The following is an 18,715-nucleotide window of genomic DNA, read 5'->3' on the forward strand; positions in this document are numbered from 1 at the left end:
GGTCCCGGCCAGCACATCTTCCATGCAGCATGGCCCTCTGTCCACTGGCCTTCAGTTCCCCAGAGGAGCTCTTTTATTCTGAAGGTATGGCAACTACCGCTAAATCAAAGATGAACTTCAAATTAGAATCAGAATTCCAATCCCGACTTGTGACTGTCAAAAGATTACTTGAAATCAGGACTTGCCCTAGAAACATAGGGCTTCCCGTCATAATAAAGTGGATCAGGAGCTTTTAAAAAACGAGACCAGCTCCCTCTTATTCCCCCAGGGTACCCTTGAGCAGAGAGAAATGAGGAATATGTAGGTGAAAGTATAGAGGAGAGACTGCAGGATAGCCTCAGGAGGGCCTGGGATCAAACCCACCAGCCCCTTCTGTGTCTACTAAAAGGCTTTTTAAAGGAACGCTAAGCAGTGGAGCAAAAGACCTTCCCCAGCACAGCCAAGTGCAGACCATCCCTGGCACCTGGTAACCATGCACGTGGTCCAGCCATCCCCTAATGCAGCTCTGCTGTGTGAAGCAAGCTCCGATCTCAACTAGGAAAACTGTGGGCACCCACAAAAACAAAAAACAAAACCCCCAGCAGTAGTTCCCAGCTTGTGGGTTGTGACCCCTTTGGGTGCTGCATTTCAGATATCCTCATTACCATTTCATGACAGTAGCAAAATTAACAGTTATGAAGTAGCAACAAGATAATGTTACGGTTGGGGGTCACCACAACCTGAGGAACTGTATTAATGGGTCGCAGCATTAGGAAGGTCGAGAACCACCAACTAACATTTACTAAACATAGCTCAATGCCTTTTTTGAGCAGGGCATTGCAAGGGACACAAACAGAATCTACAGTGTACTAACGTTACAAACTTGAGGATATGGAGCCTGGATACTCAAAGGAAGAAATATTGTAAGAGTTCTATTATTAAAAAGCTATACACAGATGTCATACCAAGTTTGTGAGGTGAACTTTTTTTTTCTTTTTCTTTTTTGGTTTTTCCAGACACGGTTTCTCTGTGTAGCTTTGCGTCTTTCCTGGAACTCACTCTGTAGTCCAGGCCGGCCTCGAACTCACAGAGATCCGCCTGCCTCTGCCTCCTGAGTGCTGGGATTAAAGGTGTGCACCACCACCGCCCGGCAAACTTGTTTTTCTTACTTTTTGCTTAGTAAGCCATGAATGTATATGTGTATGTGTAGTTGAAAGCATCTTATACCTCGGATGTACAGGCGAGGTTTAGCTAACACGCCAAAAAAAAAAGCACAAACTCAGTAACTGTTGAAAATGATGCATGATTTTTAAAAAAAAAAAAACTTATTTATCCATTATGTATACAGCGTCCTGTCTGTATGTATGCCTGCACACCAGAAGAGGGCATCAGATGGTCGTGAGCCACCACGTGGGTGCTGGGAATTGAACTGGGGACCTCTGGAAGAGCAGTCGGTGCTCTTAACCTCTGAGCCACCACTCCAGCACGACACAAGAATTTAACTGGGACATTCCACAACGAGCAAATTTAAATCACAGTTCATCTTTCTCAGGAAGACAGCTTGAAATCTGACCGGGGCTAATAACATTCAGCACCACAAACAGTACACTACACAGAACTTAACCAAACAGAAAACGACTCCAAACTCGGGGGGTCGAGCATGTGCACACGAGTTAGGGGGTAGACGGCCGCTCTCGTTCACTTGCTAGGCTTCCGGTTCCTGGAGACCCTCTGCCTGGAGCCAATGCACCATGCTCAGTGGCAGTGGAGCCTGGTCTCCGGCAGCACGATGCTGAAGTGCACACCGGACCCGCGTGGGGCGGCTAGCCCCCCGGGCACTGGCGGGCTTCACGCCCCCATCCGGTCACCAGCGCCTGCGACCTCAGGCTGCACGGCCCCTTTAATGACGGCGCCCAAGGGGACGCTAATGCAAACGAAGGAGGCCGCACGCGCCCCAGGGCCTGCCCATCGGCTCCCACCTTCCTTCCCCGCGGTCACCCGGGGACAGAGGCGAGACGGGGCCGGGTCGAGTCAGGACGTCGCGAGCTGAGGGCCAGGCAGGCGCCAGGCAGGCCCCAGAGGGACCAGGAAAGGAACAGAGCCGACAAGATGGCGGCGAGCCCGCGCCGGGGCGGGGCGGGGCGGGCCACGCCTCCCAGAATGCCGTGCGGTGCCCCCCTCTTCCGGCTGTGGGCAGCCGGGGGCTCTGTGGTTGCGGCCGGAAGCGGGCTGAGCTCCTTCTCGGTGAGCACCGCCTGCACTTCCGGGGCCTGGAGCTTGGCTCTAGTTCTTCCCTGTAGGCGGCGCGGGAGGGAAGAGAAGTTTGCGGGGCCGCGCCGGGAGGGTCAGCGCCTCTTCCCCAATGTGAGCAGTTTGCCCGAACACGCTTCAGGAGAAGGTTGCCCGCAGAGGTGGCGGACGGGAACATGAGGCAGCGTCTCTTCTTCCTGACCACTTTGGTGTCTTTGGTCCTGGCGCCCCGACCTCCGGACGAACCGGGCTCTGGCTCCCACCCGAGACTTGGTAAGAGCCGGGGTGCGGGGGGAACAAACTGGCTAAGGCTGGCCCCAGAGAGCCCGGAGGGGCGCTGGGGGGCGCTGGGGGCGGGGTATTGGGCGAGAGTGGCGCGGCCCCGAGTTTCCAGTGTGGGAAGGGGGTGTGGCTGTCGGCTTTTAGCTGGAGAAAAGAGATGGATGGATGGGTGGGCTTGTGCGTCTGTGAGGAAGGACATCCTGGACGGGGTCTCTCCCAGGGACCGAGGGCCCGGGAGGGGTCAGGTCTCCTAGGTTTGTATTTCTGGAATGTGTTCAGAAAAGAGGAGCAGGCATGTGGATGGTTCGTGTGTGGAGCGTGAGAGGTCGAGATCCTTTGCTTGCTAGTAAGTGAATCTCAGGTGTTAGGTGTTTCTGCCAAAAGCAAGACCCTGGAAGAAAGGACGGGCCCACAGCTCCACACCGCTGGCTGGCTCTCGAAGGCTAACTTGAATTTCTTCTGTAAGGAGGAGGTACTTAAGCAGTAATCTGGCTGGAAGGCGCCGACTGAAGTAGTTTCATTTGCATTTTCGGACTGGATTTGGAGTCTTGGAGTTGGATTTCCAGATCATCCCAAGCACTTTCTTGGAGAGGTGCTTGGTGGAGACAGCGAGGCTAAAACTTCCTAATCCAACTTTTGAATAGACTGGCCATCATGAATGCTTTTATTGCACTTTTAAACAAGTTACCAGAGCTGACTTATTTAAACAGTTTTGAGCCTAGAAACTAGAGGGTTCCTGCTTAGCTTTTCTAGAGAGATCGGATGGTAGGGATGGACATGCGCTAGAGGTGTCAAGTTTGGTGATAGGGACTTACCGGGTATTTTAGGGCACTTTAGTTTGCCAGTGGAGCCATCTAAGACATTTCTGTTTATCAGTAACGAAGTGTGAAACAGTGCATTCCCCATTGTGTGACGTTAAGATCTTGTCATTATAGTATTTTGTTATGCAGATTGAAACCCTGTGAGTTTTCTTTATGCTTGTTTTGAGACGGCCTCACTATGCAGCCCTGGTTGGCCTGGAACTTGCTATGTAGACCAGGCTGTACTCCAACTCAGAGAGCTCTGTCTGCTTCTGCCTCCTGAGTGCTGGATTAAAGACTTTACACCATCACTCCCAGCCTTGTTAGTTCTTTGATCTTGTGTTTGTGTTTTATTTTACTGAACAGATGCTGTAATTGACAGATGCAGACATTGAATGTATTTTATTTTTATCCAAATAACTTTCTTGTGTGTGTTTGCATTTTAAAATGAATTACAAGTGACAGCTTTAAAGAAAGGTAAAGGAGCTAGTTAGGAAGTGCTGAAATCTAAGTTGAAACTAACTGAAGGAAAAATTTTCAGGATGGATAGCGAAGCATAAAGGCCATGCTGCATTTTAAGGATGCTATTAAGAATAAACTTGCATTGGAGTCACTGAGGTGATTTTTGCAGCACTCTGATCACTTATTACCATTCTTCCATCTGCAGGTGGAAAGAAAAGCATGAATCCTAGGGAATCATACAATGTAGAGGAAAACTACATTATTTCTAGATATATTCTCAGTAACATTTGCAGATCATAGGACTTTTAAATATTTTTAAGACAGAGTCACACTAGATAGCTCTGACTGTCCTGGAACTTGTTATGCAAACCAGGCTGGTATTGAACTCATAGATCTGCCTCTGCCTCCAGAATGCTTGGATTACTTGCTTTCTTTTTCTTTTTCTTTCTTTCTTTTTTTTTTTTTTTAATTTAGTAGCAAAATATAGCACATCTATGCCAGAAAAACAAAACAAAAATCAAAACCCATAGGTATAATCTCTTGATCTAAAATTTGAAGGACTCATATTGGGGCTGTCAGGAATTACGCCTGGTATTGAGATACAAAGATTAAATGATAACCACTTTCAAAGTTGATGGCTTGATGGGAAGAGACTCATTCAGAGACCTAAACAGACACATCTGAAATCACAGGGAGTGCTTTAGGATGTGCTTATGGCAAGTGTGTGTGTGTGTGTGTGTGTGTGTGTGTGTGTGTGTGTCTTGCTGATAAACTCAAGGTAAATTTCAAAATGTTTCAGACACAGAATCTGTGACCTACTTCTTCCTCCCACTACATCCTCTTTTATTCGGAGTAACACAAAGGAAAAACAGTTTTGAAATCAGAGTGAGACTTATGCACCCCAGCTGCAACTTCACTATGATATCATGACTAAGCTCATGTGACTCATAACTTTCCTAAATTATGCAATTCATAACAGTTCCTGAAATCATTCTTGGTGACCTACAGAATACTTTAAAAGCCAAGTTTCTGTTTATTATGTACTTTTTGCCCCTCAGGAAATTATATACCCAATGAATATTTAGTACATTTATATTCTAAATATAGAACCAAGCAGGTTAATGAAAAAAACAAAACAAAACAATAAAACCCTGTGTCTTTAAACTATGAAACTATTTGTTGGTCTTGAACAAGCATGTCTAAATAATTGTTGGGTTAGGTTAACCAACAAATAATATCATGAACTGCCAAACAAACAAAAAAGCTGTTCTTGAAATGTCCACAAGGCTTTTATTTTTATGTTCATCTCAGGACAAATCACTGCATTCTTCTGAGACTCATTTTTTCTACCCAATTAATAAAAATCTAGGGTGGTGATATAACTCAGTAGGACAGTGCGTGCCAGCGTTTCCGTACAAGGCCCTGGGCTGGAGCCCCATTTTACAGCTCATTATTAGCAGCACAGTTGTGCTCAGGATTTTTGATGTATGGCCTCTTCATACTAACGTTGCTATTTATAAGCTGCAGTCCTATGAAATCCAAATACTTACCACAAAGCACTCGACGGGAGGTTTAAGATAACTCTGCTCTGAAGGAGTGGTCAGAGAGATGAACTATTTCTGTGATAGAATGAGGAACTTATCGGAGAGCCACAGTGGAGGCATTGCAGACGTCCTTTTGGCTTTCACCGGATTTTCCAGAATGTTAGGTGTGAAAGTCCACATCCGGGTGTGGTTGATTTTGGATCCTTCACCATTGTACAAGTGGAAGTATGATTTGAAGAGAGTGTGAACTGGGTGGATAGGGAAAGAACAAGATAGTCTTCACCGTGGTAGGGAAGTAAAAGAAAGGCTTCTGCTGTGCTTTGCCCTAAAATCAGCCAAGAGAGCGGCATGCCCCTCCCCAACTTCCTCTTTGTCTATGCCCCACCAACAGGAAACATAGACTCAAGAGTCTCAGCTACTACTCTGGTTTCACTTGCTCTTTGTGTTCCCCAACTTCTAAATCTGTATCTCTGACCTTGTCTTGTTCTCTGTAGCCCCACCTATATTCAGCTGATGTTTACACGGTAGTGTGGTATGTCCAGAATTATTTTTTTTTTTTTCTGTCTTGGTTTTGATTAAAAGAGTGAGCATGGAAACGGTGTTGAAGTAGGACTGGGGGGGGGCTGGGACTATTGAAGCTGCCCTCCTGTCTCGCTTGAGTTTGTACCAGTGTACTGCAGAGCCTCACGGCCGGGGCTTTCTTCAGGGCCTCACCTGGGCTCCTCAGGGCTGAACAGCTGCAGGTTACAGGACTTGATAGTCTTGACCTGAGCACTCGCCATAGAGAGGTAGTTGAAACAGCTGACACTCCAGCCTCCCTGACTTGTGTAAACCCAAAAGTCACACACAGTTGTAGTTCAAGGTTCTGGTTGTCTGGCCCAGCCGAGAGCACTGCTTTCCTTCTCTCATGCCTTCGGCCCAGGGAGGAATTCATCCATTCCCAGGGCTTCTTGCACATAATGTGTGTTCTGGAGTGCTGACCTTGGGGCTTCAGCACAGGCGCAGCCAACGGTGGCTGGCCCAGGCTTTGTTTTTTCCATTGTTGTTGTTGTTTGAATGAAGAAGATTGTTTGTAGCCCAGGGTAAGAGTGTGTGTGTGTGTGTGTGTGTGTGTGTGTGTGTGTGTGTGTGTGTATACAAACATACATACGAATGTCCACCTAGGTAGCCAAGCCAGAATCCCAGCAGTCTTTTAGTGATGCTCACTGTTGATTCAGCAGCTTACTGATTTCCCAGATTCCAGTCTTGTTTGTTCCACACTGAAGTTGGTTGAGATTTCTACTTAATAGTGCCTTTACTCAAAGTCCAGAATCCTTACTATTTCATTTCATGATTTCATGTCCATTAGCTGACCTCCGTCTGCCTCTCCAGTCTCACACATCATCTTTATTTTTCTTTTCTTTTTCGAGACAGGGTTTCTCTGTAGCTTTGGAGGCTGTCCTGGAACTCTCTTTGTAGCCCAGGCTGGCCTCGAACTCACAGAGATCCACCTGCCTCTGCTTCCCGAGTACTGGGATTACAGGCATGCACCACTCTTTTTTTTTTTTTTTTTTAAGATTTATTTATTTATTATGTATACAGAAGAGGGCGCCAGATCTCATTACAGATGGTTGTGAGCCACCATGTGGTTGCTGGGAATTGAACTCAGGACCTTTGGAAGAGCAGTCGGTGCTCTTAACCTCTGAGCCATCTCTCCAGCCCCTATTTTTTTCTTTTTAGAGAGGGTCTCACTGTGTAGCTCTGGCCAGTCTGTAACTCATTATGTAGATCAAGCTGGCCTTGAACTCACAGAGATCTGCCTGCCTCTGTGGTTTGAGTGCTGGGAATAAAGGGGTGCGTCACCACAGCTGCTGGTCTCATGACATGTTCTCGCTGTGATGTTCCACACCGCAGTTTAGCTGAAGTCCCTTTTCACTTCTGCAGTATGGGATTTGCTCTCTCAGCTGCAACCTCACCCTTTTAAAAAATATTTCTATGTGTGTTTTGTACAGACAGACATGTAGGCAAACACACAAGGAACTGGAGTTACAGATAGTTGTAAGCCACCACGTGGGTGCTGAGAATCAAACCTAAGTCCTCTGGAAGAACAGCTAGTGCTCTTAACCACTGAGCCATCCCTTCAATCCTGACCTCCTCCTTTTGATAGAAATACTACTTCCAGGAAAAGCACCCTTGTTGCCAGGCACGGATGCTGGTCCTGCTTGTTTTCCCATATGGCTCGTCACACTTTCTCTTTGGCAGGTGAACTCTGATAGTTCTGTGATTGTTCTTCCCCAATGTACTAAAAAAGTGTGTTTCTTTTCATCTCTGTCACATTGCCAGTGCCAGGAGGTTCTTAATGAGTATTAGCTGAAGAAATGAGTCCTGATTTGAAAAGAGCAAAAAAAAAAAAAAAGTGTAGAATTTGTGTTCAGGGAAGTTGAGGCAGAGGCAGGAGAATAGAGAAAATACAGAAGCAGAAGGAAGGTAGGTCCTCACCAACCACCAGCAGGTCATGCCAGGTGGGGGACTAAACTACGGCACTCAGCAGAGAAGAGCAGGGCCGTGGGCACTGAGAACCTTCTCCAGCTGACCTTTTCAACGGGCTCGCTTCCTCAGTGTGTTTCTAGCTGAAATAAAAAGCTCAGCTGTTCATATGGTGGCTGTAGTCACGTACAGAACAGAATGGGCAACTGCTTTGGAATTTTTCAGGAGTCCGTGACCAGGTGCTGAGCAGACGAGGCTCCTCAGGTCTCAGTTTTGAGTAAATGATGGTGTGATGAAGTCTGGTGAGTTATACTTTGTGTGAGTGTGTCTGGGTCTCACAGTGTGTCACTGGCTGGCCTCACACTCCTGCTTCTGCCTCCTGAGTGCTGGGATTAAAGGTGTGCAGCACCAGGCCAGACAGCTGTTTGTACTTTATGGAGAGATTTGGGTAGGATTAGAGAGAAATGCGAAGGTTGCAAAGGTTGTAGGAGAGCGTGCCCACCACCGGCTGAAGTTCTGGAAGGGAGCTGCAGTCAGAGGTTGAGGATCTGAGGGCACAGGATCTGAGAGACAGTGTCAGGAGCAGTAGCTGCTTCCAGTTTACCTTCCGAGAGAGCTGGGTTTTTTTTTTATTGAGTTGTTTGTAATGGCTCCAGGACATCTAATTTGTAATATCCAGTTATTAAAAGAAAATAATTGCAATGGAAACACAGTAGCTAACTATTTTAAAGTATGTTATCAAGCTACATTTAAAAGGCACTTATTATAGACAATATACTCAAAATAACTCACAATGTTTCTATTTTGCCCTTTTCTTCTAGTTACATTTTATATGCAGTGGAGATACTGGGATATGAATAGCTTTTAAAACCCTCCTTTGGCTCAACTTTGTAGATACCTTGCTATGAGCAGGCTTTTAAATGGTGGATGGCTTCCCCCAGTCCTTGGGACATTCTGCAGCTTATCTGTTTTCCAGTTTAGCTTATCCTGTTTCTGGTTCTTGTCTTTAAAAGCAATGCAAGGCTGAATAAAGAATGAACTGGGTGAGCAGGATCTTAAACATGTATCACCTGTAGAAAGGAGCCTGGTGCCTCCTGTGCCTTGATGTACGTTCAGGTAGAATTCGAGAAGAACCCTGTGTGTAGTGTCCCCACAGGTTTGCTTATGGATCAGGTGTTCGTCTCCAGCTGGAAGCATTGTTTTTAGCTGTTTGCTTACTTTAGCTTAGGTGGGTTTCTCTCCCCTCTTCCCTTTTTTCTCTTAATGGTATGGTGCAGGGAGGCCTTTGAGGGGCGGGTGTCTCTCTGTTGCCTAGGGTTGCTTTCATCTCCAGCCACCCGCCTGCCCCGCTTTCAGTAACTAAGATTACCGGTAGGAGCCATCATGCTGCCAGACTTGTTTAGCGCTTTTCAAACTTGAATTCACATGAGAATCACCTGGAAGGCAGCATAAATGTCTGGACCTGACACTGAGGATTTCTGAATGTCTGTATTTCTAACAAGGTCCCAGCTGCTCATGCAGCTGTTTTTGGGGAACCACACTCTGAGGAGCCCTGGTCTGTATTACTGACAATGAAAGTACACTGTCCCGGTTAGGTTTCTAAGTCAGTGGGTGTGATTGTGATCTTAAATGAAACTGAGTTCATGTACCAGCCTGTATCGAGGCCGTTGAAGACTGAAAGGTTGAATTGGCATCTCAGCATCAAGAACTCATGTAGTGTGTGAACATGAGCCTGATGGGCCAAGCTTCTGTGCTGGATATTTTACAGTAAAGTACTGTGAGGAGAGCCAGATGTGGTGGCCTTCACTAGAAAGGTAGATGCAGGAGGATCAGGAAGGAGTTCAAGTCCAGCCTGGGGCCCTGTGAGCCATTTCCTAATCTGTGAGATAAAGCTTGTCATAAGCAGAAGTGACTGGATGTTTAGCTTTAATCTGGTAGCAGCATGCCTGCACCCTTACTTTCCTGGGGTCTATGTAGTATTAACAGGACCATGCTGTAGAAGACCACTCAGTGCCTTTCTCTCTCTTCAGTATCCACATCCCTGTCCTGATCCTTTGCTTCCCCTTCCCTTTCTCCAGTCCACCCCTTATCTCCTTTCTCCTTTCTTTGGAGACAGGGTCTTACCATGAGTGCATTTCACTGACCTGGCATTTGTATGTAGCCCCATTCTCCTGAGACTCAGGCTTTCCTTGGCCTATCCTCTGGAGTGCCCGGATTATAGGTGTGTGACCCAGGCTTGGCTTGGATACCTTTTCTTGTGCATTCTGTGTCTCACACTAAGGTGAGTGTTCAGTAGGCAAGGACTTCGTTCTGTTGCTGCAGTCTGTCAGCCTTGGACTTTATTTAGTGCCTGGCTCATAGCAGCAGGTTGATGAGTTGAGAAACAGACTGATGGAGGATATTTAGGGGACTGTGCTCTTGGATTGATTCGTTTTCTAAAAATTTACTTATTTTAATTTTGTGTATGATTGTTATGCCTGCATGCGTGTTTGTGTTCTGCTTGTGTGTCTGGTGTCCTTGGAGGTCAGAAGAGGACCCATGGAGCTAGACTTGTGAGCCACCATTTGGAGGCTGGGAACCTCAGACCTCTGCAAGAACAGCAATTACTCTGAGCTGTCTCTTCAGGCCTAAACATTATTTTTAAGTCTGGATGTGGTAGCACAGGCAGGCCTGCAATCCCAGTACCTGGAAGGTGAGGTGGGACCAGGAATTCAGGGTCATACTGAACTAGACTATATAGCCTGGTAGGGCTACCCTGGACTACAGGCGATTCTGTCTCAGTCACACCCCACCCATACCTGTCTCTGACACTCTTAGAAGAGGAATGTGATGGCTCGGTTTTAATCCTAGTACTTGGAAGGCTGAGGCAGGAGGGTTGCTGTAAATTGGAGGCCACTTTGGGCTACAGTGAGGCCGTCTCAGAAACTCAAAACAAACAAGCAAAAAAACAAATAAAAATCCCCATAATCCCAGCACTTGGGACACTTGAGTTCCTGGGCTGCATAGCTACATAGTAACCTTGACCCCAAATAAGATTATTCTTAATTTTTTGGTTGACATAAAATAATTGGACGTTTTGTCCAATAATTGGACATTTCTTCTAAAAAATTATTGTTACTGTGTAACAATAAATGTTAGCACAGGCTACTGCTATCCTGTCCTGGAGAGTTCTAGGTCCATTCAAATGATTTGAATGCCATGATTGTTGAAAAGAGAAGGAAGTATCAGCTCATATATTCTAGATAGCCAGTATGTATTTTATTTATGTGTATGAGTGTTTGTGTGTATGTATGCACGTCAAATGTGTGTCTGATGTCTGTGGAGGCCAGGAGAGGGTGTCAGATCCCCTGGAACTGGAGTGACAGGCAGTTGTCAGTCACCTTGTGGGTGCTGGGCACAGAACTTGTGTCCTCCACAAGAGCAGTAAGCACTCTTCAGTTCCCTTTAGACAGTTTTAAAAGTGACTAGAGTCTCCAGATTGTCTTCTGAAAATGACTGTTTTAAGTGGAAGCCCTTTTTAGAGGTTGTTATTTGGAGGAGGCAGCAGAGTCTGTTGGTGGAGACCGCGGAGAGGAGAGGCTGTACCTGACTGCAGTAGTGAGCTCTGGCTTTAGATCTCTCGGTACTCTCCGGGATGGAAGGCAGTGCATCTTTGTTTTCTTGGCTGGTGGCTTGGTCTGGTAAAGCAGCTGGTGTTGATTTCCTTCTGGACATCAGTGCCCTTGCCTTGCTCCTCCTGAGTTGGTAGGCGCTGGTGTGTCTTGTGTGAGTGTGAGTGTGTGTGTGTGTGCGCGCGCGCACGTGTGGTAGCAATGCTGTTGCCAGCTCTTGCATTTGAGACCCAGTCTTGCCGACAAACCCAGACTGCTCTGGGTCTTGGGTTTGGGGACTTTGGTGCAAAAGTTTTGCTTTCCTGGTTTTGGTTTCTTAGGCTATTAATACAGAACATTTGTTATTCTTTCTTTCTTCCTTCCTTTTTTTTTTTTTTTCCTTCCAGATAGGGTTTCTCCGTGTATTTTTGGTGCCTATCTTGGAACTTGCTCTGTAGACCAGGCTGGCCTCAAACACCTGGCTCTGCCTCCCAGTGCTGGGATTAAAGGCATGTGCCACCACCACCCAGCTGGATCAGCTACTTTTATCCTGGACATTTTAAAGCTGCATGCTAGAAATGCCTTCTTCTATCTGGAAGTCTCATTCAATGTATGTGGTACTCTTCAAAGATACCAGATTATTACTATCTAACCTCGGTTCCCTGGTTGTTTAGTGCCTTCCCACAGCTCGCTTGTTTGCCATGATCCAGAGGGCTTCCGACAGTGGAGTTGTTTGTGTTCTTAAGTCGGTCACCCCTTGCCCCTCCCTTCTTCAGGAGAAACTGGGTCGTTTGTTCTGCAGGAATCTAACTTTCTAGGTGTGGCTGACGGCTTCCTTCACTGGTTATTTGACTTGGCAGCATCTGAACCTTTTATGTCCTAGGAATTTGAACTTGGATCTCTATTAAGTTCAGTTCAGTTTCTTTGTAAGAACGTGATTTGCTGTGCTCGGCTTTTGAGCACTTCAGCTTAGTGTCTGGCACATTGACTAGTAGGTTTAAGTGCTGAAAACCTTTGAAATGGTTTCCTTAATTCTTATGTGTATGAATGCTTTGCTTGTATGTATGTATGTGTACCATGTGTGTGGTTTGTGCCAGTGGAGGTCAGAAGAGGGTGTCAGATTCCTTGGACCTTGATTTAAGGCTGGTTGTGAATTTCCATGTGGGTGCTGAGAACTGAACCTGGTCCTCTTCCTCTGTAAGAAAAAGTGTTCTTCACTGTTGATCCCTCTCTCTTCAGTCCCTGGCAACCTTTATTGATCTGTTAAAGATTTGTTTACTTTTATTCTATGAATTTTTTACCTGTAAGTATATATGAATATGTACCATTTGCATACCTGGTACCCATGGAGGTCAGAAGAGGGCCTTGGATTCTCCTCCTTGGAATTGTAGTTACAGATGGTTGTGAGCTGCCAAATGAGTGTTGGGATCTGAACCCAGGTCCTCTAAAGAGCAGCAAGTGCTCTTCACTGCTGAGCCGCTGATTTAGCCTCCAAAATCCTTCAAAAAAAAGGGATATATTTTTAAAATTGTGTCTGTGTGACTGGACGTGTGGGTGCCCACAGAGGCCAGAAGACAGCTTTAGATCCCATGGGGCTGGAGTCATGGGTGTTTCTGAACTGTCTGATGTGTGTACTGGGATCCGAAATCAGGTCTTTCTCAAGACTGAGTAGCAAATGTTCTTAACCGACTGAGCTGTTGGTCCAGCCTGCTAATATCTTTTTACCTTTATTTCAGAGAAGCTTGACTCTTTGCTCTCAGACTACGATATCCTCTCTTTGTCTAATATTCAACAGCACTCCGTGAGGAAAAGGGACCTACAGTCTGCGACACACTTAGAAACACTGCTAACTTTTTCAGCTTTGAAAAGGTAATTAGAATTAAACCTAGAGTAATATTGGGGCAGTGTGAGGGTGGGCTTGTTTTGACAAAGGCAGTAAGTAACAAAAGCTATCTCCAGAGATCTTAGGAAAATACTTCAAGATTTGTACTTGATATAATTACAGCATGTCTTGTGTGATTCTTGCATTGTTTACTGCCTATTTTAAAATAATTAAAATATTAGAATTGTTATCAAAATTTTAAAGGAAATGAGTATCCCAAGAATATTACCTGTGGTAACCATATTTATAAAATTCTAACAATTTTATAATGTTTATAATACTTTATATTTTCAAAATTTTTTATTCATTGTTTTATGTATGAGTGTTTTGCCTGAATGTCTGTCTGTATACCATGTGTGTGCTTGGTGCCTGCAGAGGTGTGTGAGCTATGATGTGGGTGCTGGGTATCCAACCTGGGTCCTCTGGAAGAGCAGCCAGTGGTCTTAACTGCTGAGCTCTCTCTTCAGCCCCTATTTTAAGATTTTTCTTATTTATTTTTGCTATTTATGTTTCCGTCTTTGTGAGTATATGTGCATGGGTGTGTACTTGTGCTTGAGGAAGCCAGAGAGTGTCTGTTCCTTTAGAGCTAATGTTACAGGCTATTTCGAGCCGCTCGATGTGGGTGCTGGGGTCTGAACTGACAGTTAAAAAAGCAATAAAATGGGACTGGACAGATGGCTCTGGTCGAGAGCACCGACTGCTCTTGCAGAGTACCCAGTTCTGTTCCCAGCCACATCAGGAGCAAATATACATACACAAGGAAGGATACATAGGGCTGGAGAGATGGCTCAGAGGTTAAGCGCACCGACTGCTCTTCCAGAGGTCCTGAGTTCAATTCCCAGCACCCACATGGTGGCTCACAACCATCTGTAATGAGATCTGGCACCCTCTTCTGTATACATAATAAGTAAATAAATCTTTTACATAAAATCTTATTTAAGAAGCAGTAGGGAACTATAAATAGGCTTTTAAAAAATTCACTAAGACTTTTTCTTATAAAAATAAGCACGAGTAACATTACCAATATTTTTTAGGGCAAAAACCCCAGCTCAAGTACTGGGCTCCACCTACTTAGTACTCCAGTTAAAGAGACCATAGTGAGATATACATTAGGAAGAAGGGGTCCAGGGATCATCGAGTTCATCTTCTAGGTTCCACCATGAGGGTTAGCAGTGCTAGTCAAGATGTCATTCTCCTGTCACCGTCTCGGGTCTGGTTCATTGGCATGGTCTGAAGAAGTCCTTACTGGTTATCATTACTCTGATTCTCACCGTACAGGGCTTGGGTTATTGTTCTCATCTGGGAGAACAGTTGGGGGGGGGGTCATCTGTCCTGTGAGATTTTGTTCTTCCTGGGAATATAGTACTTATGGGCCCAATTGAAATGCAAAGATTCCTAAGTGCCTATTAAGTAATATGCGCATCTGATTTAAGAACCAAATTGTCCCAGAGAAACAGGGATATAGTTTAGTTGTAAAGTGCTTATCTAACACACACAAGGTCCTATGTTTATCCCCAGTATCCCCCATGTAACAAAACAAAACAAAAAAAGTTTGCAGGGAGTATAGTAAATTTTCATTTTCTTTCTTTTTTTTTTTGGAGAGCCACTGGGATTAAAGGCATGCGCTACCACTGCCCGGCTAAATTTTCATTTTCTAACTGAGTTTCCTAGAGTCAAAGAGTCTTGTTTGTAAACTTCTAAAAATTTTAGTGCATTAAGATACTTGTTAACATTTTATTTATTTATTGACTGATTGTCAATAGGGGATGCTCATGCTACAGCACATGTGTAGAGATCAGGACAACCTGTAGGAGTTGGCTCTTTCCTTCCACTATGTGCGTTCCAGGGATCAAATTGGGGCCATTACGCTTGGCAGCAAGAGCCTTTGCCCACTGAGCCATCTCGATGCCTCTTCAGTGCATTGTTTTTGTACATAGATTAAAGTATATATGCATAGCTACCATTCCCTCACTATGTTGGTAAGTTCAACCAACCACAGTCTAATTTTCATCTGATATAAACATGTACAGAATTTGTCTTGTCATTACATTAATCCAATTATTTATATTTTGTGACAAGGTCTTGCTGTGTAGCTCTGGCTAGGCTGGAACTCACTGTGTAGATTACACTGACCTTCAACTTGCAGCACTGGTGGGAAGTTTGCTGAGGAGTGGGTGGGAAGGGAGATGGCTCAGTATAAGGGTGCCTGCTAACAACCTGAGCTCTACCTCCTAGCCCTGTGTGGTAGGAGACTCCTTCCACATGGGTATCTCGGCTTGTGTGACCCCACATCTACACACTAAGTAAAGAAATGTAGTAGAAATGTGTGTAGTGTGTAGCTAGAGTTTTTTCTCCAGGTCCCACCAAGCCCCGGCAGTCTGACAGCCCACTTATAAAGTAAACACTTAAACTGTTTGGCCTAGTGGCTCAGGCTTCTAGCTATCTAGTTCTTACATTTAAATTAACCCATTTCTATAAATCTATACTTTGTCATGTGGCTCGTGGCTTACTGGTACCTTACATCTTCCTTGTCATGGCGACGGCTGGTCTCTCTGCCTCAGCCTTTTACTTCCCAGAATTCTTTTCTCTGCTTGTCCTGCCTATACTTCCTGCCTGGCTACTGGCCAATCAGTGTTTTATTAATTAACCAATCAGAGCAACACATTTGACATACTTGAACATCCCACAGCACCACCCCCCCTTTAAAAAAAAAGGAAGGTTTTAACTTTTTTTTCCCCAGAGCTAAGGACCGAACCCAGGGCCTTGCGCTTGCTAGGCAAGCGCTCTATCACTGAGCTAATCCCCAACCCAGGTTTTAACTTTTACATAGTAAAATTATGGATAACAAAAGTAAAAAATTACAGTAACAAAAGTAAAATTACAGAAAACTTTTACGTAGTAAAATTATAGATAACAAAAATCAAGCAAGAATTACAGTTATAATATCTAGTCTAGGGGTTGGGGATTTAGCTCAGTGGTAGAGTGCTTGCCTAGCAAGTGCAAGGCCCTGGGTTCGAGCCTCAGCTCAAAAAAAAAATCTAGTCTATTTATAATAACTAGTCTATTTGGCAAAATTAAAGAAGATATCCTATCTGAAAAAAAATTAAGTTTAAACTTGTATCAATAAACTAAAATCTATACCAATGTAAAACATTTCAAACAAGTTGTTGCTCTTTAAAAGTGGGTTCATTAATCTACCCTTTCATCCTAGCATATCTAAACTATCCCCTTTTCTTCTTTAGAAAGAGATTGTATTTATAGTCAACTTGTTTTAAATAAAAATACTGTTTTTTTTTCTGTTCCACACCAGAGGGCTCTTTTGATATGGGACACAAGAATCTCTTAACTTTTTTTTTTTTTTTTTTTTTTTTTTTAAAGTAATAAGTTTGGGTTTAGAGAAGGAATGATCGATCTAATTTCATCTCCAAAGCCAGCTTGGTATATTTGGGAATTTGGGTGTAGCTTCCCTTACTACTTTCTGTTGGAGGGGGCGGCGCTGTATCTTATGGGGACACAAAGGAAATTTTAGGATTATGGAGTAGTCCGTGAGGGTATATCGTCTGAGCTAGTTGCCTTGAAACCTTTCTGGATATTGGGTCATCTGGGCCATGGTGTCATCAGAGACCTTTCAGGGGGTCTTGGCTGGTCAAACCTGATATATCTTAATCTGGAGCAAATCCACAGCTTCTGGCTTTCTCCTTTCCAAAGCAACATATCCTTACATCCAAATTTTGAAGTCAAGGTACCTTTAAAATACACATATTGGTTTAACCCAACAGCTTTTACAATCAAATGTTTTTTTTTTTTTTTTTTTTTTTTTTTGTAGTTAAGAATCCCAAAGGCAACACACTCTAGATTTGGAGGAGGCACAAAACAGGGTCTGAAACTGACTTTTCTCTTTCCCATGGCTCTGAAGCAGCCTGTGGAGGGATTCCTTACTGTGATATGTTCAGCTGCTTCTGTGACCATTCACAAATGCCATTAACATAAGCTGTGTGTGGTGGCGCACTCCTTTAATTCCAGCTGGGAGGTAGAGGCAGGCAGATCAGTCTACCATTGGGGCACAGGAGTTCCAGGGCAGCCAGGGATACACTGAGAAACCCTGTCTCAAAAAAACAAAAGAAAGAAAGTGTTAAGATCCATCCCTGTTCACACAGAAGCAAAGACTTTTATGTTAATCTACAGTTTTGATCTTGTTTATAGGAATTGTGTCTAATAATTTATGGAAATGTATCATTTCTTTAAATTAGTCTTTCACTTAACAGTCAGACTGTTGAGTTAAGTCTTTTATATCTTTTTTTGTTAGTAGATGAATGCTTAGGTTCAGAGATAAAGTCAAGGTCACAAAGTAAGTGGTAGAGGTCAGATCTGAGCCAAGGTTTTCAGATTCCCAGTCCAGTGCTGCTGCTCCTATCCTGTTGTGGTACCTAACACTTTCAACAGTCAAATCTTGGTAAGCTAGAATGGTCAGTACAGGGCATGGCCGGCCTTGCCTTTGAGAAACCACTGTTACCGGTGGTGATAGCAGATGAGAAGGCTCTCATTTTAAAAGCAGTGGAAGACAGAAGAATTTAACCTGACTGCATTAGATTTGGGTGTGACTGTTAGAGGTTGAGGAGCAGGAAATGAATACTGAAGGATTTCAGCATGAGTAGTAGTTTATGAAAAAGGAAGCTTGTTTCAAATTTGCCTTCTGAGTTGTGTTTCCTTGATACACATAAATAAATACCCATTCTAAAGTCATGGAAAGGCTGCAAACAATTGTTTTAACTGACACCTGTCTGAAGGTTTTATAAAGCACGATGCTACGATCAGAAACTTTAAAAAACAAATTTCATCACTACTTGGGCTTATATAACCAAATATAACATATAAAAACAGATTTGTTTCATAAAACTCGTGTGTATATGTGTGTGTGTGTGTGTGTGTGTGTGTGTGTGTGTGTGTGTGTTCATGTATATGAGTGTGGATGTGTGCATGGTGCTGCAGGTATGTGGAGATCAAAGCCCTCACCTTCCAGTCCATGCCATGGCAAGTACTTTCCCCACTGAGCTGGTCTCCCCATCCCAACAGCAGACTTAGTCCAGAGAACCCAGAATGCAGTTCCTGGGACTTTCCTAGGAAGAACATCAGACACTGTTCCAGCTCGGGAGAGCTGGAACACTGAACAGGTATTTGTAGTAGGGTGCTTTTCTAAAGTGGAAAGAACATCAATGATAATGAGTAATGTAGGCGGACACACTTTTGGATAGCCGAGGAAATGAGCCAGGATTTTATGAAATGATGTATTGTGTCTCTCTCTGACTGTCAAAAAATATATAAGCAAAACTAAAATTACCTTGTATGCTCAAAAAGTTAAAAATACTTATTGCTCTGGATACAGTCCCAGTCTGGGTTTCTTCCTGTCAGTTGAGAGATTTATGCAGACCCACAGGGAAGTAACATTTCATATTTTCAACA

General features: G+C 44.3%; 1 protein-coding gene across 3 annotated transcripts in view; it reads left to right on the forward strand.

Moving 5' to 3' along the window:
• Window positions 1-2,198: 2,198 nt before the first annotated feature.
• Adam17 (ADAM metallopeptidase domain 17) overlaps window positions 2,199-18,715 on the forward strand; it is a 49,269-nt gene continuing 32,752 nt past the window's right edge. For all 3 annotated transcript variants that reach the window (XM_036170993.1, XM_036170992.1, XM_036170991.1), the window contains exons 1-2: window positions 2,199-2,502; window positions 13,110-13,242. Coding sequence is in view for 1 of the 3 variants with exons in the window: in XM_036170991.1 (XP_036026884.1) it covers window positions 2,406-2,502; window positions 13,110-13,242 (230 nt within the window). In the remaining 2 variants the exon portion in view is untranslated. The remainder of the gene's footprint in view (window positions 2,503-13,109; window positions 13,243-18,715) is intronic.

This window comes from Onychomys torridus, chromosome 21 (assembly GCF_903995425.1).
Source record: "Onychomys torridus chromosome 21, mOncTor1.1, whole genome shotgun sequence".
In the NCBI taxonomy this organism is placed as follows: domain Eukaryota; kingdom Metazoa; phylum Chordata; class Mammalia; order Rodentia; family Cricetidae; genus Onychomys; species Onychomys torridus.